The sequence below is a fragment of the Petaurus breviceps genome, unplaced genomic scaffold (assembly GCF_028583685.1).
Source record: "Petaurus breviceps papuanus isolate PSGF00001 unplaced genomic scaffold, PetGlider_PUasm1.0 90865, whole genome shotgun sequence".
NCBI classification, from domain to species: domain Eukaryota; kingdom Metazoa; phylum Chordata; class Mammalia; order Diprotodontia; family Petauridae; genus Petaurus; species Petaurus breviceps.
Genome location: NW_027187367.1, coordinates 9,789,112 through 9,816,806, shown reverse-complemented (window position 1 = coordinate 9,816,806; position 27,695 = coordinate 9,789,112). Strand labels below are relative to the sequence as shown.

The following is a 27,695-nucleotide window of genomic DNA, read 5'->3' as shown; positions in this document are numbered from 1 at the left end:
CACACACACACACACACACACACACACACACACACACACACACACACCTCCTACTCCATCTCCAGTCTCTGTGTCTCTGCACTAGCTGTCCCAGGTGCCTAAAATTCACTCCTTTCTTACTTCTGCCTTATAATCCCTTCCTTCCTTTAAGACTTAGTTCCAGGGGCAGCTAGGTGGTACAGTGAATTGAGCACCTGCCTTGGAGTCAAGAGAACCTGAGTTCAAATGGGCCTCAAACACTTGATACTATTGCCTAGCCAAAAAAAAAAAAAGGCAACTTTGTCAACCACTGTATTCTTTTTTTAATTAAAAAAATTTTTTTTTTTGCTTTTTGGAGGGGGGAAGGCAGGGCAATTGGGGTTAAGTGACTTGACCAAGGTCACGTGGCTAGTAAGTGTGTCAGGTGTGTCTGAGGCTGAATTTGAACTCAGGTCCTCCTGACTCTAGAGCTAGTGCTCTATTCACTTTGCCACCTAGCCATCCCACCACTGTATTTTTTATAAAGCTTTTCTTGATCCACCCAACTGTTAGTGCACTTAAACAACTCTGTGTGTGTGTGTGTGTGTGTGTGTGTGTGTGTGTGTGTGCTCGAGTATAACGGCTAAGTGGCATAGTGGATAGAGTACCAGGCCTGGAGTCAGGAAGACTCAGCTTCAAATCTGATCTCAAACATTTACTAATTGTGTGGGTAAGTCACTCAATCCTGTTTGTCTTAGTTTCCTCATCTGTAAAGTAATCTGAAGAAGGAAATGACAAGCCACTCCAGTATTTTTCCCAAGAAAGCCTCCAATGAGGTCATGAAGAGTCAGACAGAACTGAAAAACGACTGAACAATGACAACATGTACTCAATAATGCTCAGAATGCTACATATACAAAGAAAGGCAAAAGACAACCCTCTGCTCTCAGTCTAATGGGGGAGGCAACATACAAACAACTATGTGCACACACACACACATAGATATGTGTGTGTGTTTTTTGTTTTTTTTTAAGGGGGGGCAGGCTAGGCAATTGGGGTTGTGACTTGCCCAAGGTCACACAGTTAGTAAGTATTAAGTGTCTGAGCCAGATTTGTACTCAGGTCCTCCTGACTCCAGGGATGGTGTTCTATTCATTGCACCACCTAGCAACCCCGTGTGTGTGTATTAAAAAAAAAAATTTTTTTGGAAGTCATCTCAAAGGGAAGGCTCTAAAATTGAGGGAACTCAGGGAATTAAGATAGCAAATGGTTAATCATGAGAATCGAGTAAGCCACACTGACTCCATCTGGTGACAATTCTGGAACAAGCTCAGTTCCCTTTCTATTCCATAATGAGTTTAATCAAACCTCTATCATGTGAAAAAACCATTTAATGGGGTGCTTGGGATCTATGTTTGTAATATCAGTCTGTTATATCAGTCTGTAATATCAGTTTGTAACATCAGTTTGTAAAACCAGTCTGTAAAATCACATGTCCTCCCAGCCCCCAGCCTCAGAGCATTAACTCTGCCCCTTCCCCGTGCCAGCACTCTGCCCAGCAACAACCCATGAACTGTTTATCTCTGCTTGGAACAATAACAAGCTACACCTATGAATCCTTCACTAAACCATCTATAAACATTTTAGCTTAGGCAAATGTTATCTCCCCCTAGCATAATGGCCAGCTGCACCTATGAATCCTTCAATGCACTATCTGTAGGTTAACTCCTTAGCCAATTATACACATACTGAGTCTCCGTTAGCCTTGGTTCACAACATCCATCTTGTCAAACATGACACTGATGGGTGGCAGACTAGGCACTTCTCAGTCAGCCCTCACCGCTAGGTGACTTAGTGACATTTCAAGCCTAAAACCACACCTCCAGGTAGTCCCACCTTGGGCTATTTCCCAGTGAATTATGTGCAATACGCCTGCACAGTTGATATTAAAAGTACATGTCCCTTTAAGCTCTGACCACTCCTTAACTCCTCCCTTAATCCCACCCTTACTCACCTAGTTAGCATAGTTGACGTCTGATTTACTGTCATGACTCCTTAAAAACTATACCTATGACTTCTTTAAGTTTTCAGGCTCCCTAAGAACCCTTGCCTGCTGTAAAGTGTTACAATAAACTTTTACAATCCTGACTCACAAGATTGCTTGGGCCTAGTGAATTCCTTCCAGACTGAACAGCAGGGACTCTGGTCATTGATCGGAGCCCCTGTATAACCTATTGCTACCTCCCCCCCCCCCATCACATTCACTCCTGAGAACTGGAAGAAAACTTATTGTACTGTTTGAACCTAGTTCTGTGTGGTTGGGAAACTGGACCACCTTTCTCTGCTGCTTAAAGACCCTTTAGTAAGGATTAGAATGCTGGCCAGAAACTCTATCAGATCCAAAGATTAATGCAAGGAGTTTTCTCACAATTGTACACCTCAAGCAACCCCTACGTCTTATATGAAAACTTGTCTCATACTTATCAATCAGTATTGTTTCCACATTCCTTTGATTGTTTAGAGGTACTCGGGGAGCATTTGACACCTCTTTTTCTGAATTCAGGGAATTGTATCAGTTCCCCTCCCCCAACTTGGAAAGCATCTAATCTTTCATCCAATTAGAAATCAGATTACCTAATGTTGTATTGTTTCCTTTTAACTAGTTGGCCTTATTTGATTAATTATTTTTGGTGTTTTAAAATCAGTCTACCATTGTATTCGTGGTCTACCCCTAAACTGAGGAAAGAGCCTGGTCCCACTCTGTTGGGCAATTGGCATGCATCGCTTAATGAGTCGATATGCTTGGAAGACTAAACCTTTGTTTTCCTCAATCATTTCATCTTCTACCTGCCACAGATTAAGAACTGGGAAAGCCTTTGTGCAAAAGGTAGGGCTGTAGTTGAGACTTGAAAGAAGCCAGGGAAGCCTGCAGGAGTAAACGAGGAGAGAGAGCACTCCAGGAATGTGGTGGTGGTTGTGTTTGTCCTTCATTTTCGAGAAGGACCGTGACATCAGGGAGATGATGACATGACTTTCAGTTGGCTTGGATTTGAGTGAGGGAGGGCTGTGCAAGGTCACCAGCCTCAACTTTCTCCTCCAGAGCCATCTGGGTTCAGTGGCCAGATACTCATCAGGATGGCTAGATATGGCCCAGGATGAAAGGGGAGACCCTGGCCCTTTTAGGCTAAGGCCTTTTCAAGTTCTCTCTTTGAGTGAGATAATGCCCATTCAGTGAATAGGCCTCTTTAAGAAGTGAGTCAATGGGCAGCCAGGTAGCACAGAGAGTAAGAGCACCGGCTCCAGTGTAGGGATGACCTGGGGATTGAATCCCGGGCTCAGACACTTAGCACCCACCCAGAAACACCTGGCCGTGTAACCTTGAGCAAGTTACTTAACCCCAATTGCTTAAAAAAAAAAAGTGAGTCAAGGGATGGCTCCTTTAATTAAAAAAAAAAAATCAAACTGGGAAGGGAAGACCTTCAAGGTTGCTGGCCAAAAGAGAAATTGTTACTATTGACATTGACTCTGGTATAGCCAGGCAAAATGCCCTGAGTCAGGAGCTGGAGCATTTAAGAGGAATAGTCAGAAGGCCAGTGTTACTGGATAGCAAAGCATGTTTTGGGGTGTAAGACAACTGGGCTAAGTTAGGAAGGACTTTGAATGCCAAGAAAAACATTTTGTATTTGATCCAGGAAGGAACAGGGAGCCACTGAAGTTTGCTGAATAAGGGAGAAGGGAAAGGAATGGTCAGACCTGTGTTTTAGGAAGATAATTTGACAGTTGAATAGAAGACCTATAATAGAGATTCCATGACTTATCTCCTTTAGGGGCAAGAATTCGTAGCTAATGTCAGAAGGTAAAATTTCCTGACTCCCAAGACCAGCTCTCTAACCATGGGACCACACTAACTCTCCATAGGATTACAGATTTAGAGCTGGAAAGAACCTCAGAAGCCCCTATCTCCTAAGCCCTATTTTACGGATGAGTGAGATGAGGCTTCACCACTTGCCCAATATTACCCATCTAGGAAGTGGCAGGATGTGAACCGAGGTCCTCCAGATTTCAAGTCTAGCACTCTGTTCACTAGGAAATACTTAATATACTTGCATTTTCTATTTAAAAAAAATTAAATTATATTTTATTTTCACAAAGATCTATCTTCTCTCTCCTACCTTCTCCCTACCTCCCACTGAAGAAGAAAGAAAAGCAAAACCTGCTATAAAACATGTATAGTCGAGTAAAACAAATTCCTGTTTGGCCATGTCCACAAAAATGCCTCAATTTGCACTTTGAGTCCATTACCTCGCTATTAGGATACACCCTGTATTTTCCAAGGGACCAATTGACCACTCCACGTTCATTTTCCCCTCCCTCTTTCTGCTTCTGTGGATCCTTTGTTCAGTGGGTCCTCTCGCCTGGAATGCCCTGCCTCATCTTTCCCACCCTCATCTCCATCAGTCAAAAGCTCATACTATAGAAATCCTTCAAATGCCCCTTCCTCCACAAAAACTATCTTCATCCTCTCAACCAGAAGTGAATGTTCCCCCTTTCGGGCTCCCCCAACTCTCTGTTTAATAGTTGACCATAGCATTTTTGAGTTTTACTCAAAAAACAATTTCTTCAATGGAATCAAAGAGAGGCAGTGACTTGTCTACTTGGCCACCATCAAAAATGCGTTGGAGCTTCATTCAAACCCGGATCTACTGCTGCCAAACCAGGATGCCTAGCCTACTCTCCTATGGATATAAAATGCCCAAATTTACAGCACAATTCTTTGTGGGACCGTTTCACTTCCTCACAGACAACCTATGCCTAATTTATCTCTGTATCTCTGGAGATGCTTTGCATATAGTAAGTGATGAACAAATGTTGAATTGGGTTGAACTGAAGCCTAACTTTTTAATCGGTTATCAAGAGGAGGGGGGAAATTTTTAAAAGGCAGAAAGAGAGAGATGGGACAGATAGACAAGGAAGGTGAGGCTAGTACAAGACAGAGAGAATCAGAAGCCAGCTCACTGACAGTTCCTTCTTTGTCATCCTATATAAATAAGGGGATGATTAAGAAATCTTTCTCTTGAACTGGGTGATTCTTTTTTTTTTCTTTTACATTTATTTATTTTTAGTTTACAGCATTCGGTTCCACAAGCTTTTGAGTTCCAAATTTTCTTCTCCTTCTCCTCCCCCCTCACCCCCATGGAGGCATGAAATCCAATACAGTTTCTACATATACCTTCACATTAAATATATTTTCACAATAACCAAGTTGTAAAGAAGAATTATAACAAATGGAATGAACCACGAGAAAGAAGAAACAAAACAAAACAAAACAAAAAAGAGAGAGAGCAAGAATTGGGTGATTCTTGAGAATAGAAGGGACCTATTCTATCCCAGGGACAGACTGTGTGAGAATCCAGATTCTCTAACAGGCTAGTATTCTCTACTAGGGCTTATCTGTCTGTCCTTATTTCGAGTGTGTTTATAATTAACGTTATCATTGTTGTTTTAGAATGGACCTGTGGTTTAATTGGTACCATGAAGAGTAGGGGAAAAAACCCATCTTACCGATGTGGATAAGTCCCTACAGGGCAATTGAGAGTCTTAGAAAGTTGCCTGGGCATTGAGAGGACAAGTGACTTTCCCAGGATCACATAGACAGTATAGATAGATGATAGATAGATAGATAGATAGATAGATAGATAGATAGATAGATAGATAGATAGATAGATAGACAGACAGAGACATGTATAAATATGTATGTATATATGTGTATACATAAATATGTACGTGTGAGGGTATACACATATATGGAGGTAGGCATGTATGTGTATGTATATACATACATGCATATGATATATGATAGGATATAAATATATAATCAGAGGTAGAAATTGAATCTAGTTCTCCCTGACTCCAAGGCCACTCTCTATCCACTCCAGAAAAGGCTCTCATCACCTCATACCTGGACTAGAATAGTAGCTTTCTGGTTGGTTTGGTTGCCTTAAGCCCTTCCCCACTACAGTCCTTCCTACCTTCAGCCATCAAATTAACTCATGTTCTGCTCTTAGAGAATAAATTCCAATAATTATCTACTTACCCCTAGGATTAAATATATAATCATCTAGCAGCTAGGAAATAAAAAGTACTAGACTGTGGGTCAAGAAGACCTGAGTTCAAACCTCATCTCTGATACTGGCTAGTTATGAAACCTTGGGCAAATCACTTAACCTCTTTCTATCTGCTTCTTTATCTGTAAAATGGGGATATTAATAGCATCTACTTCCCAGGATTGTTGTGAGGATAAAATGAGATAATATTTGTGACATATTTTGCATACCTTAAAGTGGTATATTTTGTTTACATGCAATAATTTATGTACAATTTATATATTTAATATACTATATATTGTTTATATACAATAAGGTGCTATTATTATTATTATTGTTGTTGTTGTTGTTAGGGGCAGTTGGGTGGTACAAAGAATAGAGTGCCCTGCTTGAATTTAGGAAGATCTGAGTTCAAATCCAGCCTCAGACTCTTAGTAGCTATGTGACATTGGGCAGTCTTTGTTATTCAGTAGTTTCTGTTGTGTCTGACTCTTCATGACCCCATTTGGGGTTTTCTTCGCAAAGATACTGGAGTGGTTTGCCATTTCCTTCTCCAGTTCATTTTACAGATTAGGAAATGAGGCAAAAAGAGTTAAGTAATTTGTTCAGGGTCACACAGCTGGTAAGTTTCTGAGACTGGATTTGAATTCAGGAAGATGGATCTTCCTGATTCCAGGACTGTTGCCCTATCTGCTGCACCAACTAACTGCCCCTGGTCAAGTCACTTAACCCCTATTTGTCTCAGTTCCTAATCTGTAAAACGGGGATGTCCTGGAGAAGGAAATGGCAAACCATCCCAGCAACTTTGCCAAGAAGCCTCCATATGTACATGGGATGTTATAGAGCTGGAGACAACTGATTAAGAACATCATTACCATCATCATCATATTCAAAGCCCTTTATAACCTGACCTCCTCCTACTTTCCAGCCTTCTTATACGTCACCCCCATGGAATCCAGTGTCCTTAGCCTTTTTGCTGTTTCACACCAGTAACTCCTAACTCTGGGCATTTTCACTGGCTGTCCCACATGCCTAGAATCCTTTCCCTCCACATCTCCACCTCCTAGCTTCCCTGACTTCTTTCAGATCTCAGCTAAAATATCACCTTCTACAAGAAGTCTGCAATTCCCTTTAAGTGCTAATGCCTTCCTCTCTGTTGATTATTTCCAGTTTATCCTGTTTATAGCTTTTTTCCCATCCTTGTTTACATGTTGTCTCTCCCATTAGACTGAGTTCATTGAGATGTGAGCTCAATGAAATTTACTTTTTTTTGGTACAATATTCCCAGTGCTTAGCTTAGTGTCTGGCATATAGTATGTGCCTAATAAATACTTGTTAACTGACCATCTCTCTACAAACATTATAGAATACCAACAATATACATCATTTGGAAAAGAACTCTATTTGAGTCTCTTCCAGGAACTTCTAAAAAAATTTTTTTTAAAGCTTTCTCATTAATATTTATGAGGAAGGCTAGAATCTATGGTGCTGTAGAAAATGTGTTAGATGGAGAGGTCAGGAGAGACATGAGTTTAAATCCCACTTCTGATACTTACTAGCTGTGTGATCTTGGTTAAGTCACTTACCCCTATGAGCCTCATATTCCTCATCTGTAAGATAGAGGAATGCTACCTATGGCATTTTTTTTAGAGGGGTGTTATTAAGGTCAAATTAAATGATGTAGGGGGCAGCTAGGTGGCACAGTGGATAGAACTCAGACCTGGAGTCAGGAAGCCCTGAGTTAAAATCTGGCCTCAGGCACTTACTAGCTGTGTGACCCTGGGCAAGTCACTTAAACCTGATTACCTCAAAAAACAACAGCTATAACAAATTGAATGATATAACAAATATAAACCTTAGATCACTATGTAAATGTCACCCATGTCAACTAGCTGACTCTACTTTTTTTTTCTTTTTGGAGGGGGAAAGGCTGGGCAATTGGGGTTAAGTGACTTGCCCAAGGTCACATGGCTAAAAAGTATTAAGTGTCTGAGGCTGGATTTGAACTCAGGTCCACCTGACTTCAGGGCTGGTGCACTTTTTACTGCGCCACCTAGCCAACCCCCTCCTCTACTGGGTGTGGTGCTAAGTATCTGAGCCCAGATTTGATCCCCAGGTCATCCCGACACTGGGGCCGGTGCTCTTACTGGCTGTGCTACCTGGCTGTCCCCCTCCTCTACTTTCTAAGGAAGAAAGGACAGTAGAAGAAATATATGTCATCTATAACAAAAAGAAAATTCCTTTCCTAATCTTCTGAATTCTTTCCCGTTTTTTCCTTATTTGGTTCCTTGACCTCTTTAGTCAAAATAATTTAGATGGCTTTACTTCTCTCCAATTTGTCTGTGATAGGACTAATATCTACCACCATTTCCCCACAACATGGCTTCTCCCTTTCCTCCTGGGACAGCAATTAGTTTTTTCTGAAAGGAAATGGCAGCGATGTGGTGAAGTAGATAAAGTGCCAAGTCTGGAGTCAGGAAGATTTATCTTTATGAGTTCAAATCTGGCTTCAAACACTTGCTAGCTATGTGACCCTGGGTAAGTCACTTAACCTGTTTGCCTCAGTTTTCTCATCTGTAAAATGAGTTGGAAAAGGAAACAGCAAACCACTCTAGTATCTCTGCCAAGAAAACCCTGAAGAATTGGACCTGCCTGAACAACAATAACAAAAGGAAATGAATCCTTCCCAGGACCTGACTGGCCCCAGATTCCCTGGGAAACTTCCTGGTTATCTACGGGCATAAAGAGTCTCTGACATAAAACTGGGACTTGAGTCAGTACACCCTTCATCACGTCCTGCTCTCATGACTAGGCTGGTTTTTTTTTTTTCCATATAGAGATGAAGGGGACTTCTTATAGAGAAATTAAGGATATCCTTATTGCATATCCTCACTGTGTTAGGGCAAAGCAAACATCTTTTTGTTAACTGATGACTGTTGAGGGCTTCATTTTGTCCAATATTGAATCTGAACTGACTGGCATGAGAGCTACCTCCAACATCAGCCCTACCACACATACCCCCATATATTTACTCTCATCTTACTCATCCTTTTTTGTAATACCAAACCAGCTTTTTTGTATATGGTCCTATTTCCAGTAAGTATTCCATTCCTAATCATTCTTCATCCTTTTTTCTATTTCCCAGCTTTTCTGCATAAACTAATCAAGCTGTTTGGTGAGACGGGAGATAAAGGATTCTGTAGAGGACACTTACTCCAAAAGGAGGAGGTAGTCTCAAATCTGGCCTTGGTTACCACCCCTACCTTTGTGACCTTGGGCAAATCATTTAACTTATCTGAGTCTCAGTTTCCTCATTTGTAAAATGAAGATCTCTCAAGTCCCTTTTAATTCTAAATCCCATGATGCTACACTCCTAGAACATAATTGGACAAAAATATTCACAGTTGCTTTACTAGAAAGGTAAGAAGGTACCAGGGTCATGCTTTAAATGGCAGAAGTTTATGTTCCATCCTAGAAGTAACATGGCAGCTAGTGGCGCAGTGGATAGAGCACCAGGCCTGAAGTCAAGAAGATTTCCTTTGTGAATTCAAATTTGACTTCAGAAATTTACTATGTGACCCTGGGTTAGTCACTTACCCCTGTTTGCCTCAGTTTCCTCACCTGTAAAATGAGCTGGAGAAGGAAATGGCAAACCACTCCAGGATCTTTGCCAAGAAACCCCTAAATGGGGTCATGAAAAATCAGATGACTGAAATGACTGAACAACAACAACAGAAGTAATAGGAAGCCTTGATTGGGTAGGGAAATAACAAGGTTAATTCTGTGCTTTAGAAAAATCATTTGGGTGGGCAGGTAGGTGGCACAGTGAATAGAGCACCAGCCCTGGAGACAGGAGGACCTGAGTTCAAATTTGACCTCAGACACTTAACACAAAAATTAGCAGTGTGACCTTGGGCAAGTCACTTAATCCCAATTGCCCTGCTTTCCCCCCTCCAAAAAGAAAAAAAATTAATTTGGGCAATTGAGCACATTTGCAAACAAACTAGGAACAACTGTATTTCTAACAATTAAAGAATGGGAGGATAAGGGGTGGCATATTAGCATAATGGTATTATTGCTTTGTAAAAATGAACAAATATGAAAAATACAAAGACACACAGAAGGAAGACATGTGAAGGGATATGGGTAAAAGAAAGAGGAATTAGAAGACATACAACTAAACAGACTATATACAAAATAAGCAAAGACTACTAATATAATAATTATATTTATATGGTATAATTACTATAAGATTTTTAAAAGTACATAGTAGAAAAAAATGAACAGAAAAGATCATGGGATCTCAGATTTAGATCTATAAGGGATCACTGAGGCCAACACCCTCATTTTACAGATGAGAAAAGTACAAGCCTTCTTAGATACTAGCTATGTGAGTCTAGGCAAATTACTTAACTTCTCTGTGCCTTATTAGCTTTATCTGTAAAGTGAAGAAATTAGATGAGTTCAGAGGTCCCTTTCAGCTCTAAAACTATCATCTAATCCTGGTCCCAAGTGAACTCTTGTTTTGATAACGTTTACTTATAAATGTATATTAACACATGACTTACCCAGGCTTACACAGCAAAATACAAATCGTTTAGAGCTTATGGTTTTATTGGAGACTGTATTCCTGATTTTATTTGAAACTGTGTGGAGCTCTGTAAATGTGAGTTAAATTGTTGCAATTGTTATTAAATTTATAAGGAAAATAATTTAAAGAAATGCCCTAGGCTAAAGACAGTCCTGTTGCCTAAATGGCATGATCTGACTGGTCCAGCATAGGCCTCCCTGGTTCCCAAATATCTGCCAGCGCACCACGTGCCAGAAATTCCAATCACTACTATTCATGCCTTTGGGGGAAGGGCCTCTCCAGGTAACTTTTTTAAAAATGCAAACACTGGGGCCAAGGTTAACCCTTTAATAACAATAATAATTGACATGACTTGACATATGTTATCCCCTTTGAGTCTCACAACAACTCAGTAAGGTATTATTATCCTCATTTTATAGATATGGAAACTTGTTAAGTGACTTTCCTGGGTCATCCTGCTAATATGTGACAGAATGTAATGAGATCTGGTCCAAGACCTTCCTAAGTTCAAGTCCAGCACTCTCAATTATGTCACCATGTGATTTGGGCTTTAGAAGCAAGGAAGGAAAGAAGCGAGCATTTATTAAGCACCTACTGGGCACTGTGCTGAGTGCTTTACAAATATTCTCATTTGATCCTCATGATAACACTGGGAGGTTATTCCCATTTTACAGTTGAGGAAACTGAGGCACACAGAAGTTAAGTGACTTATCCAGGGTCACACAGATGATAGGTGTCTAAGGTGGGATTTGAACTCAGGTCTTCCTAACTCCTAACTTCCTACTCCATCTATTGTGATCGGAGTTGATGTGAATAGCTACATCAGGTGGGTTTGAAGATAGCCAAGGACTAAGGAGCTGGAAAGCGACAATTTTGGAGCCCAGGTCAGTCTTCTTTCTTTTTTTTTTTTTCTTTTTGGAGGGGGGAAGGCAGGGCAATTGGGGTTAAATTACTTGCCCAAGGTCACATGGCTAGTAAGTGTTGAGTGTCTGAGGCCAAATTTGAACTCAGGTCCTCCTGACTCCAGAGCAGGTGCTGTACTCACTGTGCCACCTAGTCACCCCTACTAAATTCAGTCTTTATCTCTAACTCCTAGATCAAGCACCACCTCCTTAGCTAGTTCTTCCCAGACCTCACCAGCTGCTAATGCTTTTTCTTCCCCTTCAAAAAAGAAAAGGGGAAAAAAAAAAGGTTGCCTTGTATTGGCTTTGAATATCTTTTATATATGGGGTGGGGGGGCAGCTAGGTGGTGCGGTGAATAGAGCACCAGCCCTGGAATCAGAAGGACCTGAGTTCAAATCCAGCCTCAGACATGTGACATACTTATTAGTTGTGTGACCTTGGGCAAGTCAGTTAACCCCAATTACCTTGCCTTTCCCCTGCCTCCCCACCAAAAAAAAAAAAACTATTAAGTGGGGTGGAACCAGCAGAGAACTGTCCTCAAAAACCAGGAGGACCAGGGTTTCTACTTCTCACGTCCTGGACGACTCAATTGATCTCTCATTGCTCTAAGCAATTCCTTTTTATTGTTCTCCTCCAAGACTATAAATTGAGGAGAAGGTACCAATTTGTATTGATAGACTGTATGTCCTCACTGGGGAGTTTTCCCTATACCCCCAAATTCACTGGTCCAGACCCTTATCCCTGAGGTACATGTTGTTTCCTCCACAGAAGTAAGCTCTTTGAAGGTAGAATCTTTTATTTTTATCTTTGTAGCTTCAGTACTGAGTTGATTGATTTTTTTGAGGAAGTCATGCCTTCAGGGGTAGTTTTAAGTGGCTAGTGACTGGGCATCTCAAGCAGGGAAGGGATGGGTATCAGGATGGGGAAAGGATGATGAAAGAAAAAGTCAAGGGCTCAATGCCCTCTTAGGGGTCAGTCCTCCTTGGAACTATTTGTGACCTATCCTGACTATTCCCTGAGCCCCTCTTCCTGTCCCCCCTTACCTCATCAGGTACCATGACAAGGGGATATTTGTCCTCAGACAGGAAGTTGAAGAGGCACCAGAGTCGGAAAGCATCCTGATTGGATAATGTGCTATTCCCATTTCGGTTGGGCTGATAGTTCTTCTTAGCCGTCAGAGTCCAGCACAGTTCATCAAAATGTTCCTTGACAAAAGCTCCCTCTTCCACCTGGGATCAGAGCCAAGATGTCAGCACAGTCTCATGATCCTAGACTTGGTCTCAACTAGATTTACCCTCCCAATCCCTTAGGGTATCAGAGCTCTAGGTTTGGAGACACCTGAGCTGATGTGGAGTCAGCCTGGCTGGGTCCAAACTCTACTAGTCGAGAAGCCCCATTCCAGCCAAGGGAAGAGAGAAGACAAGACTCAGGGGAACTTGTGATTCAAGGGGAAGCAGAGGAAGGAGGCAGAACAAAAAGATATAAATAAAACTGGGTAGGGAGAAGAGGTAACTGGAGTCAGCTTGGTGAAGGTGGATATGTAGCAAGGTTTGGGGTAGTAGGTTGGGAGAAGTAAGATACGGATTTGAGTAGTGAGGAAAGGTAGGAAGGGCACTTTGGCAGCCAAAATCACCTGGAGTGGGTTGGTGGATGAGGAAGGAGGATAGAAATGTCAAGGGAATTGGAGGGTAGGAGGTGGGGGAGTTTGGATGTACTCAGGAAGTTGCAGTTTGGTAACCAGGGCAAAGAGGTGGGGTGGTCCATGAGAGACAGAGATAGATGGAGGTGGCAGCTAGTTCAAAGTTGGTTAGGTTCAAAGATGGTTAAAAGAGGTGGGTGTAAGGGTAGAGGTTGGGGGCCAGGGCTTGGCTCTCACCTTGTCCAGGATGTACTTGTTAAGATAGGGCATGTAACCCTGGCTGGAGACTGGGCCATCATCATCATCCCGAAAGTGCTCCTCTAGGGCCACGGGGTCATGAGGGATATGCAGCACCGTGTATAGGTTGTGGGACAAGACCTGGGAAAAGAGTCATTGTTTTAATTCTCCAGTGTCCAAACAAAACTCTGCCAAAGTTTCCTGTTACAGCCCATTGTTCACAGGACTATCTTTGCCAAGCATGGGAAAGGTCCTCCTTCCCTCAATTCCTGACAAGGGCTACCAAGGTCCCAGGGCCACTTGGATGAGAACACCATTTATGCTTATGAAGATGATGGGTTCCTAGGATGACAGGTTGAAGGGACCTAGGTGGAGCCTCAATCCCCACAGTGGAGCAGAGCCCCCAGACTTAGCCTAGTTTCCATCAAACACTCATTGTTTCTCCCGTAGTGTTTCCACACCCAGGTGTAACTGTACCTGCCTGGGGGGACTATCAGGTTGCTGCACCTCCAGAAAGACCTAAAGATGAATATAGGAGAAAGTCCAGGGAGGTACATTTCAAATGATCAAAGGGGCGAGCTTTAGGGGTGGCCCCAAGAGAACAAACCATGAAAGGCATTTTGATGCAGTGGGAAAAGCAATGGCACTATTATTGTGCCATTACGTGACCTTAGGCAATGCCATACTCTCTGCCATTGTGTGACTTTAGGCTAGACAAGTCATTTCCCCTTTGGGGCACTGCCATTGTGTGACCTTGGACAAATCACCTCCCCTCTCTCATCTGACCATTGTGTGACTTTGGGCAAGTCACTTCCTCTTTGGTTTCCCCACATGAAGAATTGAAGGCATTGAACTGAACAATCTCTGTGACCTCCCATCTGCAGAAAGCCTGTTGTGTGATTAAAGCACATTCTGTGCCTTCGCACTTAACACAAAGGTAGGGAAAGGGATAGTAGTCTGACTTGTGCTTTCATAGATACAGAGAACTCCTGAGAGACTCTAGCAAAGAAAGCAAGCCTTCACCTTCTCTACCCTTCATGGGCTCAGAGTGAGAGGTTAAATGCTTTGCCCAGGGTCACCACAGCCTGTTAGAAGACAAATCTTAACTTTCAGAGACCAGCTCTCTCTCCACTAATCCATTCTGTTTCTCAGCAGCACAAAGGCAGCAGTGTTAATAACTCACCCATCTTAGCATATTGTTCTGTTAAATTATTTTCTGGATATCTCATGTTTGTACATGTCTCCTACGTGACTTAACTAACCACTCTGGGCATTCGTTTCATCATCTGCGAAATGAAGGGGTTTGAAGTAGATGTTCTCAAAGGTCCCATCCAGCTGTCTGGATGACCCTGGGAAAGTCAATTAGTCTTTCTTGGCCTCAGTTTCCTCCCCTGTAAAATTGAAGAGGACACACAATGTGTCCTTTAAAATTTCATCCAGCTCTAAAGAGATGATCCTATGACATTCTATATTGTATGTTTTTAAAATACTGAGAAGGGATCACATCAAAGTTTATAACATCATGACAGGAATGAGCAGGATAAACACTGGCTCGTTTGAGAAATCCTGGTCTTACTAGAACAAGGGGGCCCCTTGAAGCTCAAGAAGCCAAAATTTCTGGTAAATAAGAGTAAGTGCTGTTTTCTGTACTCTAAAGTCAGGCATTGGCAGCCTTTCAGAGCCAACAGCCAAGGTTTCATTTATTCATGGCATGCAAGTGGGTACAGGGAGGCGTGACTAGGTGCTTTCCAGGGGAATGTACCCCCAAGCTTTGCCCCCCAAATAATAATAACTGATCCTTATGTAGCCCCTCAACATTTTTGAAGCATTTTTCCTTACCCTATTAGAGTCTCACAACCATCCTGTTGAGGTAGAGGCCAAAATTACCATTTTACAGATGAATATCAAAGAGGTTGAATAACTTGCCCAGAGTTACACAACTAGTAAGTGTCAAAGGTAGTAAGTGTTAGAGGTAGCTTTAAACCTAGGTCTTTGAGACTCTCAGTCAAGGGTTCTTAAGCTTTTGTATGTTATGAATCCCTTTTGGCAATCCCCTAAAGTCCCTTCTCAGAATAATTTCTTTTTTTTTTTTAAAGATTAATAATTGAAGGAAATGCTAAATTTCAATTTGTTATTATTGTCATTGTTTAATTGTGTCTAATTCTTCATGACCCCTTTGGGGGTTTTCTTACCAATGATACTGGAGTGGTTTGCTGTGTTCTTCTCTGGCTCATTTTAAGGATGAGAAAACCGAAGCAAATGGGGTTAAATGACTTGCCAAGGGTCACATAACTAATAAGAATCTGAGGTCAGATTTGAACTCAGGAAGCTAAGTCTTCCTGACTCCAGGCCTGGCACTTTATCCAGTGTACCACCTAGCTGCCCAAAATTTCAATTAGAGATTAATGAAAATTCAGATGTGATTTTTTTTTCCTCTGTCCAAACTCGTGGACCCTCAGTTCTATCCATGTACATCTTAGGGACCTGTGGAGCCCATGTTAAAAACCCCTGATTGAAGTTTGGTACTCTGTATATACTGCTGCCAACAAGAGGTAAGGGACAGTGCCAACAGATGGACTCCTCCCTCTTCTACATGGCCAACTGAGTCTTGTTCTATGGTCTTAACACTATGGCATCATAACCTCCAACATATGCCTCCAATACTTGATCTATAAGGTGCTAGAATGAATTAAGTCAAGAAAGATTCCAGAAAATCCATGAATACCATGTACAAAACAGATTATTAAAAGATGTTTGAGGACTAGCCTATGAGGGTGATATTAGGGAGGATACATACCATACACTCTTCTACCTCTTATCTGTGACTGAAGTGATTGAACCCTGGGCTGGGAGGAATACAGCTTGCCACGTGTGGGCAATCCCATGGCCTTATGGGTAGTGCTAGGCAGCATCCATGAAGAATTGGTCTAGGCAGCCCAATTCACTGGACAAAAGCCAAAATAAGGCAAGTAAAGACAAGGTAGGAAGAATTCATGCATCAGAGTGATATATGTATACATACACACATATGTATAGGCATATATACACAATTCATATATACATATATGTGTATATATATAAACATCTATACATCTACATATATGTACATAATACATATACACACATATATGTAAAAAATAAAGTGTGTGTGTCTGTGTCTGTGTGTGTCTGGTCCAGATCTGTGAAGGTAGGGAAAACCCTCCACTGATGCTGACTGGCAACTCTCCTCAAACTTACAGTCTTAGAGAGTTACCTGGGGAGACTGAGAGGTTCAGTGACCTAATCCTCTTTATTTCTAATGCTTTTTCCTGTCTATAGGTAGCTAGGTGGTGCAGTGGATAGAGTGCCAGGCCTGGAATCAGGAAAACTCCTCTTCCTGAGTTCAAATCTGGCCTCAGAAACTTACCAGCTGTGTGACTCTGGGCAAGTCACTTAACCCTGTTTGCCTCAGTTTCCTCATCTGTAAAATGAGCTGGAGAAGGAAATGACAAACCACTCCAGTATCTTTGCCAAGAAAACCCCAAATGAGATCATATACTTGCTTTCTTTCCAAACTTGACTAAACAGTCAACTAAAAACAAAACGCCCCCCTCTTTCTCCAGAAAACGTTTTCTAATTAACCTCAGACAAATCATTGCGCCTCCCTTCTTCACACAAAGGTAGCCTTGTATACTTTCCTAGCTCTGTATGATCCTTCCTGAGCTCCCTCAGGTTTGTACACGTATGCTACATTCCTTCACAACAAGACTTCTGCTTTCTTCTTTCTTCCAGGTGTGACGCTCACTGCACAGTAGGGCGTCACAAATGCCCTGGTCAGATTTCCTCCTGTCTCACCTAAGGCCTCCCTTCTGTCGATTTAAGTCTCCCTCTTCATGTTCCATTATGGGTAGAAAGAAAGAGAGCTAGCAGTGTGAATGTGGTTAAATCACATTGCCTTCTCTCAGAAATTGTTTCCCATTGATTAAAATGAGAGAGTAAGTCTTAACTTTTTTTGTGTGTTACAGACTCCTTTGGAAATCTGGTTAAAGCCCTTCTCAGAATGTTTTTTAAATGCATAAAATAAAATCCACAGGACAATGATGGAAACTAACCATGTGGAAATATAGCTATATTTTTTAACGTGTTATTGTTTTTTGTCTAGATCTCTAACTAACATCCCTTGTTCCTGTTCAGGCTCTTAAGTCTTTCTCTATCCATGTATGGGCAGTTCCTCAGTCTCCACCTTACTTTAATCACACCAACCATCTCCTCGTAGCCTAATTTAACAACCAGTTTCTTCATTTCTCTTTCTTGCTACTGCCCTTCCCCGGGCAGGGCCCACGCAAGTCCAAGGCTGGGGGAAGGGCTAGAATTAATAGATTCCAGGGCTGTGGCTTTCAGTGTGGGCCCAAATACCCTTGTGGGGTATTAGGATGATGAGAAAGGGAGGGCTCCAGGAAGCCAGGGCCTCAGAGCCTGTCCCTAGACAGAGAGGTTGGCAAACCTCAGAGAGCTATGGCTTCCTGAATAGGGTGTGCTCTGGCTAGCACAGCTGGGGTCAGGAAAGGGGTGTGGTCACCTTGGAGTGTTATGGCTGGGCCCTAGGGATCGCAAGGATAGTGGGCAATGCAAAGCCAATCAGAGGTACCAGAGAACCCCCGAGTTGGGATGTATTTTTCCTCTAGTTTCCCCAGGGAAACATGGAATAGAATCACAACCCTTCAGGACTACAAGGGCCCTTAGAAGTCATCTATTTCCATCATTTTATGGAGGAGAAAACTGAGGCACAGAGTTACTTGCCCAAAGCCACACAGCTCATGAGGGGTGGAGTCAGGACAACACATCAGGTCTTTTTAACTCTAGGTCAGAGTTTTCCCTACTACTCCTAATACCAGCCCATTACTAATTACTACCATTCCTAATAGCTAGCATTTATATACTGCCTACTATGTGCCAGGCACTGTGATAAGTGATTTACAATGATCTCATTTGAGCCTCACAACAACTCTGCTTTTATCTTATTTTACAGATGAAGAAACAGATGTTAAGTAACTTGCCCAAGGTCACACAGCTAGTAAGTGTGTGAGGCTGCATTTGGATTTAGGTCTTCCTGACTCTAGGCCCAGCACTCTGTGCACTAATTACTACTTTTCTCACAGTCCTATACCCAAGTCTGGGATGTATAATGGCTGGAGAAAGCCCTCCTCAGGAGAAGGTAGCAAACTCAGCGCCCCCAAGAAAGGGGGGCAAAAACAAAGACTTGTACTAAGTGAGAATGTTTTGGCTAAGAGTTGCTCACTGACTCCCTTTGACTTTCCCTATTCTCCTTCCTTCCTTTCCAAGCAGAATTTCTCCTTGTGTTTCTCCTGGATTGGGCAGAATACTCTGGGTTCACTCCAGTTTCATCTTGGAAACCCCCCCGGGCTCAGGGGCTGGCCACTGTGTCATTCCACCCTCAGGAGGGGTGGAGGTGATATTAGGTATCAAATTAAATTAGCACAGGTATGAAGGCTGCTACTGGGCACCACAACTGGATTTGGGGCATTGTGTTAAAGCAAAGGTGTCAAACACTAGGGGGGAAGAACCAGACCAAAATGTCATTGGGAAACACTTCATAGAATAAATAAAAACACAACAGAACACAGATAATGTTACTTTCTGTTTGAGTTTGATACCATTGCTATAAAAAAAAAAATTTTGTAAGGAGAAAGCAGCATTTATTGAGCACCTACTACATGCTAGGTGGCACAGGGGATAGAGAGCTGGGCCTGGAGTTTGGAAGACTCATCTTTCTGAGTTCCAATCTGGCTTCAGATGCTTACTAGCTGTGTGACCCTGGCCAAGTCACTTAATTTGATTTACCTCAGTTTCCTGACCTGTAAAATGAGTGAGAGAAGAAAACAGCAAGCCACTCCAGGATCTTTGCCAAGAAAATCCCAAATGGGGTCACATTTGAACAATAATATGCTGGGCACTATGCTTATCACTGAGAATACCAATAAAAAAAATGAACCAGTCCCTGCCCTCAGGGAGCTTACATTCAACCAAGGGAGACAACAGGGACTTATGAGGAATATATTCAAAACATATACAAGGCACTTTGTGGACAGATGGCACTGGGAGCTGGGGTGAGGAAGGAGGTAGAATTGGGACAGGCTTCATATAGAAGATGGTGCTTGAGTTGAGACGTGAAGGAACAAGGGATTCTACGAAATGGAGGTAAGGAGGAAGTGAATTACATGCATGAGGAACAGCCAGGCGGGAACAGCAAGAAGGTCAGTTTGATTGGATTGTAGAGTGTACAGAGGACAGAGGATGCAGCAGGAGGTTGGAGAATTCTTAAGGAACCAATGCCAAATAAAAGTTTATATTTGATCCTAAAGGTAAAAGGGGGCTGCTAGAATTTACTGATGATAATGACTGATGTCGTCAGACCCCTAACCAGGGAAGGCACCACCAAGGAAGCAAGGAAACCTCATTGACAGTCAGATTCTCAATTCCACCCTCTGAGGGAAATGTTTTGTCTGTGAGAGGTCAAGTTCTCTCTGTTCACGGTGGTTAGAATTGATGACTATGTTTATTTGTTACAAATGTTTTGGGTTTTTAAATTTTTCTCTTTTTCAACTGGGTGGGAAGGAGAGAAAACAAATTTTTGTCAACTGCAAAAAATAAAATTTAAAAACCATTAAGGTTCGTACCCTTTCTTTCCCCTAGGATGGGGCATTGAAGGAAGTATTCGTTTTCCCAAAACAGAAAGCCTTGAAGGCCAAGAAGGCAGTGTTAAAGGGTGTACATGTGAATAAAACTCAAGCCTCCCTTACCCTCGGGTGACCCAAGACACTATGGCTTTGCAGATAGCCCATGAACCCTTGGAAAAGTGCCCCAAGCAGGAACAACCCAGCTTTTAGCACATGCCTGCTACACAGTAGGCACTTGATAAATGTTAACTGATTGACTATACCATCATTAAGTTTTCCTTGACCACGAATCTGCTAGGAACAAGAACAAGGACAAGGGAACCCTGGGAATCATTGTGGATGTCAAGGCTAAAAAACATTAGATGAAGCAGGGTGTAAAAGGTATGACATAAATGTCCTATCAACTTCAATGGAATTAAGAAGGTCTATGTCTTAAGAAGGCTGAGACTATGATGCTTTGGATGTTTCCAACAAAATTAGAATCATCTAAAGTACATTTAGCCAGCCTTCTCTATATAATGATAAAGGTGTCTACTCTTAGTAACAAATCAAATAAAAACAAACAACAAACAAAACTTAATAGATCTCAGTTTTGGAGAAGTCATAAATATTGAGCCTTATTCCATGCTGCTACAGCTCAAGACTCTTTCTTCTTGTTCTGGTCTCACTATAAATGGACAAAAGGCCATTTTCCATCCTTTGTAAGTAACCTTTGAAAAAAGCAAAAGAATTATTTGATGCCTCCTCTGCTTTCTTTTTTCTAGGTTTTATAATCCCTGCTCATTCAGCCTTTCCTAAAAAACCATGTTTTCCTTCTTTCTTCTCATGATCTCTCCCCGTGTTTCTTTAGGATTGGTCAAAAGCACTCAAGGTAGGGTCAGCCTTGGGCTGAGGACAATGGAAGATCCATACTCCCCAGAAGCATCAACATTAGGGAGTAAGGAGAGGGAAAGGTGGAGGAGAAAGGAAGGAAGGGAGGGATTCATGCTCTGTTTTGGCTGCCTGGTGTTGGCACTATTTATCTCCCTTCTTAACTTCTTCCTCTGTCTTCTGACCACTTCTCTATTGCTCTTTTGCCCCTTCCGGACTCCGAGGCCTGACCATTACTTCCTCCCATTTCAGTTCCCTTGTCTCCACTGAAGGGACTTCCTTGGGCTTTACTTGGTCCTCTTCCTCCCTTCTACATCCTGCGATGTTAGATATCAACCACTCCACTTTTCCCTGGGCTCTTTGTTATTGAGACAGTGAATCCCAGAGATTTAATTGAAAGTTAGAGAATACCTACATGAAGGTAGGCTAGAGATCATTTAGCTTAACCCCATCATTTTGTAGTAAACTCTACCAATGTCCCATGTGTGACCAAAGTATTATAACTTAGAGTTGGAATAGCCTTAAAGGACATCTAATCCAACCCCCTCATCTCACAGATAAGGAAAGTGAGACACAGAAAAATGGAATGACTTTCCCAGGGTCACAATTGATGCTCAGCTTGAGTCCCATCCAAGTAAAGATGTAGCTGTAAAGAGACATGGGCAGCTACCAGATCCCCATGGTCATAAAGGAAATGTGAAACTAAACCCCTAGTATACCCTTCCCTGGGGAATGACTGTTCCCCTTCAAGGAACCAAAGTGTAGGCTTAGATATGGGTATGGACTGGGTTGGCCTCTCTGGCTGACCATGTAGCTAGAATGGAAGGGCCATAAACTGGGTTGCAGCCCCTGCATACAGGGGCACAGGGAATATGGAGAAAAACTCCAGGGTCCCCTGGTGATGGAGGACAAATCAATGGTACCTAGAAACAAAAGGATTTGGGAAGAAATGAAAGTGTTAGGTTAACCATGGAGCTGGGGGACACTAAATTTCTGAAGGTTTTTTTTTTTTTTTTGCTTTTCGGAGGGCAATTGGGGTTAAGTGACTTGCTTAAAGTCACACAGCTAAGCAAGTGTGTCAAGTGTCTGAGGCCGAATTTGAACTCAGGTCCTCCTGACTCCAGGGCCAGTGCTCTATTCACTGAGCTACCTAGCCGCTCCTAGAGGTGGTTAGTATTTAGGTGGTGGAATTGAAACTACACATTTCTGTAGCAAAAGGGATTCAGGAATAAAAGGGAGAAAAATCTGCCTGAAATCTGTTGATATTCTAAGACATTACTCAGAAGACCATGGAATCTCCTCCCTTGGATGTCTGTTACCCTTACATTTCGGTGGTTCTGACTAAGGGGAAAAACTGCCTTCATTATGGAGCAGCGATAGACAGTGGATATAGGAGACCTCCTAGATCCTCCACTAAAAGGGGGGTCCCAGGACTTCGATATTCCCCCATGCTGGGCGGGTTTTTTTTATTCATTTAGTAATTTTCTTTTTTTTTTTTTTTGGCTTTTTGGAGGGCAGTTGGGGTTAAGTAACTTGCCCAAGGTTACACAGCTACTTTTTTTGTGTGGATGTTAAAGTGTCTGAGGCCAGAACCGAACTCCGGTCCTCCTCACTCCAGGGCTGGTGTTTTACTCCCTGCGCCACCCAGCCACCCCTTTTGAGGCTTTCTTAGCAAAGATACTGGAGCTGTTTACCATTTTTTTCTGCAGCTCATTTTACAAATGAGGAAACGGAGTCAAACTGGGCTAAGTGACGTGCCCAGAGTCACATAGCTAAGTCTCTGGGGCTGGATTCTAACTCAGGTCTACCTCGCTGCCCAAGCAGGGTGCAGTTTCTCATTATGTGCTGTCTTCTTCGCGCGCCCCCCCCCCCCAATTAGATTGTGAGCTCCTGGAGGGCAGGGATTTTCTTCCCTTTCTTTGTATTCCCAGTGCTTAGCACAGTGTCTGGCACACAGTAGGTGCTTCATAAATGTTTATAGACTGAGAGTGATCTCTCAGAGTGTAATGGGTGCTGCCAGTCAGAGGCACCTGACAAATCCTAAAGGCAGACTTTCAGGATAGAGTTAACTGGGGTTGTGGGCACAGGCTTGAATGAGGCTGTGAAATAGTCAAGACAAAAGGAATTGTGCTATGGCTCTGCCTGCCTCCCTGGGTCAGGGAGGTGGGGGTGGGTGGTTCTAGCCCAGCCACAGGAGGAAAGCTTAAAGCTCTGTGCCACTGGGTGGATGGGGAGAAAAGAGAACCAGGCTAGGAAACAGGTTGACTTGCTCTGACTTGCAATGACTGATCAGACTGCCAGGAATTAGTCCCAGAGTACCCCTTTGAGGGATTGATGGAGTAGTGAGAGTCCCAAGGGCTCCAACTCTTCCTCGTAAATTGGCCCTGAGATCCAAGGAGGCGGAAGTTGGGTAGGACATAAACACTCCTTTCATCCAATTATTCTACACCTCAGTTCATCTCTGGGGTTTCATTTTTTCTCACCTGTAAAATGAGGGGATTGGACTAGGAGGCCCAAGATCTTATGATGGATTTTTTTTTCTCTTTTACCCCTTTAGCCACATCCTCAGAGAACTATTCCCAGGGTCATATACAAACTGCTTTGTTTGGCATTTAAAACCCTTCACAATTTGGCCCCTACCTATTTTTTCAGGCTTATTACATGTTAAAGTTCAATTAACATGTTAGGGTTCAATTAAATGGGCTTTCTGGCAGATTATAACAAATGCCACTCCATTTCCCATCTCTATCCCTCTGCTCAGGAATGTACTCCCTCCTCATCTTTGCCTCCTAAAATCCATGGATTTCAGTTTGAGACCTGTTTCTTCCATGAGGCTCTCTCCCCTACTTCTCCAGATGCTGGTACTTCCTATCCCTTGAATGGACTTTTATACACTTACATGCTGATTTACTAGATGGATTATAAATTCCTTGAGACTGGGAATTATTTCATTTTGGGGGATAATTATATCATCATTGAGATTATTTCATTTTTGGCTTTGCAAACCCAATGCCTAGCATTGTGCCTGATGTTTGAAAAGCCTCCCTTGGATGTCTCAAGTTGGCAAAGCTTTTCAAGGATCAGCACATTGGGTCCATCACAGCCCGATTAGCAGGGCAGCTGCATCCCTGCCTGCCTCTTAGTCAGAACAGTTCTAGGCACAGATGGAAGGAAGGAGGTCCTGCAGCCTATGGTCATGTAGCTTGTGGCAGCTCTCTGCTGGGCAGTTGCCTTCCATGACGACAATGGCATACCCCTTGCTAGCTACTACCCCACGGCCTCAAGCAGTAGTTCTTCAACCTAAGGTTCTGACGGGGAGGGCCAGGCAGTGCTCCAGTGGAAGAAGGAGGGGTGTTTGGGGGAGCTTCTCTCCTGTGTCCTGGGTGGGAGTGGACTGACCCTAACTCTACACAGATTGGGGGCAGGGGAGATGCAGCCCCTAGGCCCTGAGAGGAAGTCACTGAAGAGCTTTCTAACTGTCTCCTTTCAAAGCCGCCAGAGGAAATGGGGCAGGAAGATGCTGGCTACACGTCCCAGTATGACCGAGAGGAGGGTGCTGAGACTGAGTTTGGAACTCACTGGCCTGGCTCGCCTCTTCTAAAGCTCTACAATCTCTCCTCGTGCCCCTTCTAGTCCCTGGCCCATAGCCGGGGTTTGTTTGGAGCTGTCCCACACTTACCAGGAACCTCCCACCAGGATATCATATTGGCCCCTCCAGTCATGGCTCCCAAACTCCTGTGGAATGACTCTGGGTACCTGTACTGCCAGGCTGGTGCCCTCCCAGGGCAGTGTGGGAGAAAGCCTGGCTGGAGGTAGGGGCAACAAAAGGCACCTCTCCCCTGGCTTCTAGTCCCTTCCTCCCACCCTGGACACCCCCCCCACCCCCGCCGGGCATGGTCTCTGCCTCACCTTGAGCTGGGACTTGGAGACCTTGCCACTCTTCTCCACATCCAGGGCTGTGAAGGCATACCAGATAGATTTGAGCAGCTCCTTACGGAGGGCCATGGCCGAGAAGCCTGGGACCCGGAGGCTGCTCTGACACCCAGGAGATCCGGTTTCAGGAAATGCAAACGGCTTTGGAGACCGCAGAGGGGCCATACTACAGAGCACTAGCTCCACCTGCCTGCTCTGAAGTACTCTAGGTTCCTCCTCGGAAGGGGGGGTCCAAGATGAATAGGAACAAGTCTTATTTACTTGCCCAGCCCCTGAAAGCGCAGATCTCACTCTTTTGGTCTAAAGAGCTGGCAGAGGTGGCTCCTAAGATCACGTCAGTAACCGAACCATTCTTTGGTTCAGACTTTTTGGTGATGGGGTGAAGAGCAAGACGTTTGTCCCCAGAGGTTACATGGGTGAGCTTCTGAAGCCAGTGCCACCACTGTGGAGAGCGCACCTTCTCTTAAGTGGGGGGCAGAGGAAGGCAAATGGAGAACCTGGTGTCAAGTAAGGGCATTGCCCCTCCCTTCTTTTCTTCCTAGGAAATTACTGAAACCCTTCCCCTTCTTCCAGCCTCCCCTCCCCCCCACAACCCTCTACAGTGTGTTTCTCCAGGGAATTTAGGGCATGATCCCACTCAAACCTCATCAGATCTCATATTTCCTCCCTGATTCATATGGGAGAGATATGGAGTCAGACTCCAGAGGGGAATGGGGGGCACTGATCTCCAGACGCTTCCAAGAAGATGGAGAAAGGGCAGGGCAAACCTCAATTTCATTATCATTTGCTGTGGAGGAAGGGGGTTGTTCCCGTCCCTACAGAATTCTCCTCGGGCATTTCTAGCCACACATATAAACCCAAAAAGGAATGTATTTTAAGTATGGTTATCAACGTATTACAGATGAATGGAGAAGCTCAACTTCAGGAGGGATTAAATAATTTTTGTCCAGCACCATCCAGCTGGCAGGGACTCAGACTTAGGTGATCTCCGCTGGACAGCCAATGCTACCTCCATGACACCGTGTAAAAGGCTGATCAGTGACCACAAGGGCACTGCTAGCGAGGTCCAGGTCATGCTGCACAAAGGGGAAGTCTCACAGTGAAAGCTCTCAGCAGAGAAGAATGTGGGGCTAAAATTCTCCTGGAGTCTGGTAGCTGCAGCTGGCAAAGGAAGACTGGCATTCTTGAGAAGGGTGAGGGATTGAGAAGATGGGACCTACGTGAACTGGCCTGGCCAGGATGTGATCTACGACCCCACACTACAAAATGCCAAATCTTCTGTACCAATTTGTCTCCTTACTCTCATCCTACCCCCGATATTTCATCCCAGTCATAGCTAGAGAAACACAGGGCTCCCTTGGCTCCAAGTGGGGGCACAGTTACCGAGGTCAGTGTCTTGCTGCTGGTTTCTATCACAAAGGGAGAACGACTGACCCATATGGAAATTTGGGACTTTTATTAAATAAGCATCCACCCACTCGCCACCATCACCCTTAGCAGAAAAAAAAATTATAAAAATGGAATTAAAAAACAAACAAAAACCACACACACACACACACACACACACATACACACACACACAAATCCCAAACCCAGCAATCTAAGTGCAGGGACCACTCTGCTCCAGCCACAGTATGAATGGTTGGGAGTGGGCTGAGGGAGACTGCTTCTTTTCTCCTGTCTGTCATAGCCCCCTCAGGAAATACTTGCCATTTGCCCAGACATCTTAGCCCCCTTCTGCCATAGTTATTGCTGTATGTGGCTTAAGGGGCTCCAGAATATCCTCTGGTGGAGCCAGGTGCTCCCCCCTCCCTTGACTCTGCCGGGGCCTCCCACATAGTGGGTAGCAACTACCTGCGGGCAGAAGGCCAGCTCCCAAGGCATCCTTGTCCTCTATTCACTGTCCTAAGGAAAGGGGTAAGGGGCAATAGGGTGTTCTCAAGAGGAAGAGGAGCACCCAGGCAGGCTTCAGCGGGAGCCCCAGGGCAGTCTAGTGACCCAGTGGGTCCTTCTTACCTTCTGAGCATATCTAGAACTCCCCCATTTTGGCTGCCACCCTTATCGATGGCAAAACCATTCCCTTTTCCCCAACTATGCTGCCCTCAACACTGCTTTCTCTGGCTCAGCGACCTCTACGTGGCCACCTTCCGTGGTTCATCCACAGCCTGGACGCTTGGAGACGGTGATGCCTGTACCACTAGGCATCTGCTTTGCCACTGTGTGGGACCCAGCTTGCTCTAGGGTCTCAACAGCCACTCTCTAATACAGATGTCTCTAGGGTCACGGCCCCTTGCTGCATGGCGGCGGCAGCCATACTAATGGCCTCCTCCAAAGTCTGCTGCTCCTCCAGCTACAAATGGGTGCGAGGGAGAGAAAAAGAATGAGACTCACTGTAGGCAAGAAGCAGGTTTTTTGTATCCTACAAAGCCTACCATGGTGCTAGCTATACCTCAAGTACCCAATTAACTCAACTAATGCTTGTTGATCGGTCAATACATAAGAGGATAAACACGGTCAATGAGATGGGGAAGAGTAATGGGCTTGGTCATTTCCTAGGGGAAAAGGAGTCAAAATCATAGCAACACAGAACTCTTGAGCTAGATAGGATCTTAGAGATGATCTAATCCCTCCTTCTTTTTCCTTTGATGAGATTACAGACTGAAAACTCAGAGAGTGGACATTTCCAAGGGGACATAGCTACCTATTCTGCCCAGCATAAGTTAGACTAGCTGGTCTTTGAAGTCTCTTCCAATTCTGAGATGCCATGAATCTGTAATTCAGTG

General features: G+C 43.7%; 2 protein-coding genes across 2 annotated transcripts in view; both read right to left on the bottom strand.

The window, feature by feature from the left end:
• Window positions 1-25,095, bottom strand: part of DEF6 (DEF6 guanine nucleotide exchange factor) — a 46,917-nt gene extending 21,822 nt beyond the window's left edge. Inside the window, exons 1-3 of the mRNA XM_069073511.1 lie at window positions 24,889-25,095; window positions 13,433-13,573; window positions 12,600-12,785 (exon numbers count right to left, since the gene is read on the bottom strand). Of these exons, the coding sequence (XP_068929612.1) occupies window positions 12,600-12,785; window positions 13,433-13,573; window positions 24,889-25,077 (516 nt within the window). The 5' untranslated portion in view covers window positions 25,078-25,095. The remainder of the gene's footprint in view (window positions 1-12,599; window positions 12,786-13,432; window positions 13,574-24,888) is intronic.
• A 1,254-nt stretch (window positions 25,096-26,349) lies between these two features.
• Window positions 26,350-27,695, bottom strand: part of ZNF76 (zinc finger protein 76) — a 36,717-nt gene continuing 35,371 nt past the window's right edge. The window contains exon 15 of the mRNA XM_069073512.1: window positions 26,350-27,262. Coding sequence (XP_068929613.1) covers window positions 27,158-27,262 — 105 coding nt within the window. The 3' untranslated portion in view covers window positions 26,350-27,157. The remainder of the gene's footprint in view (window positions 27,263-27,695) is intronic.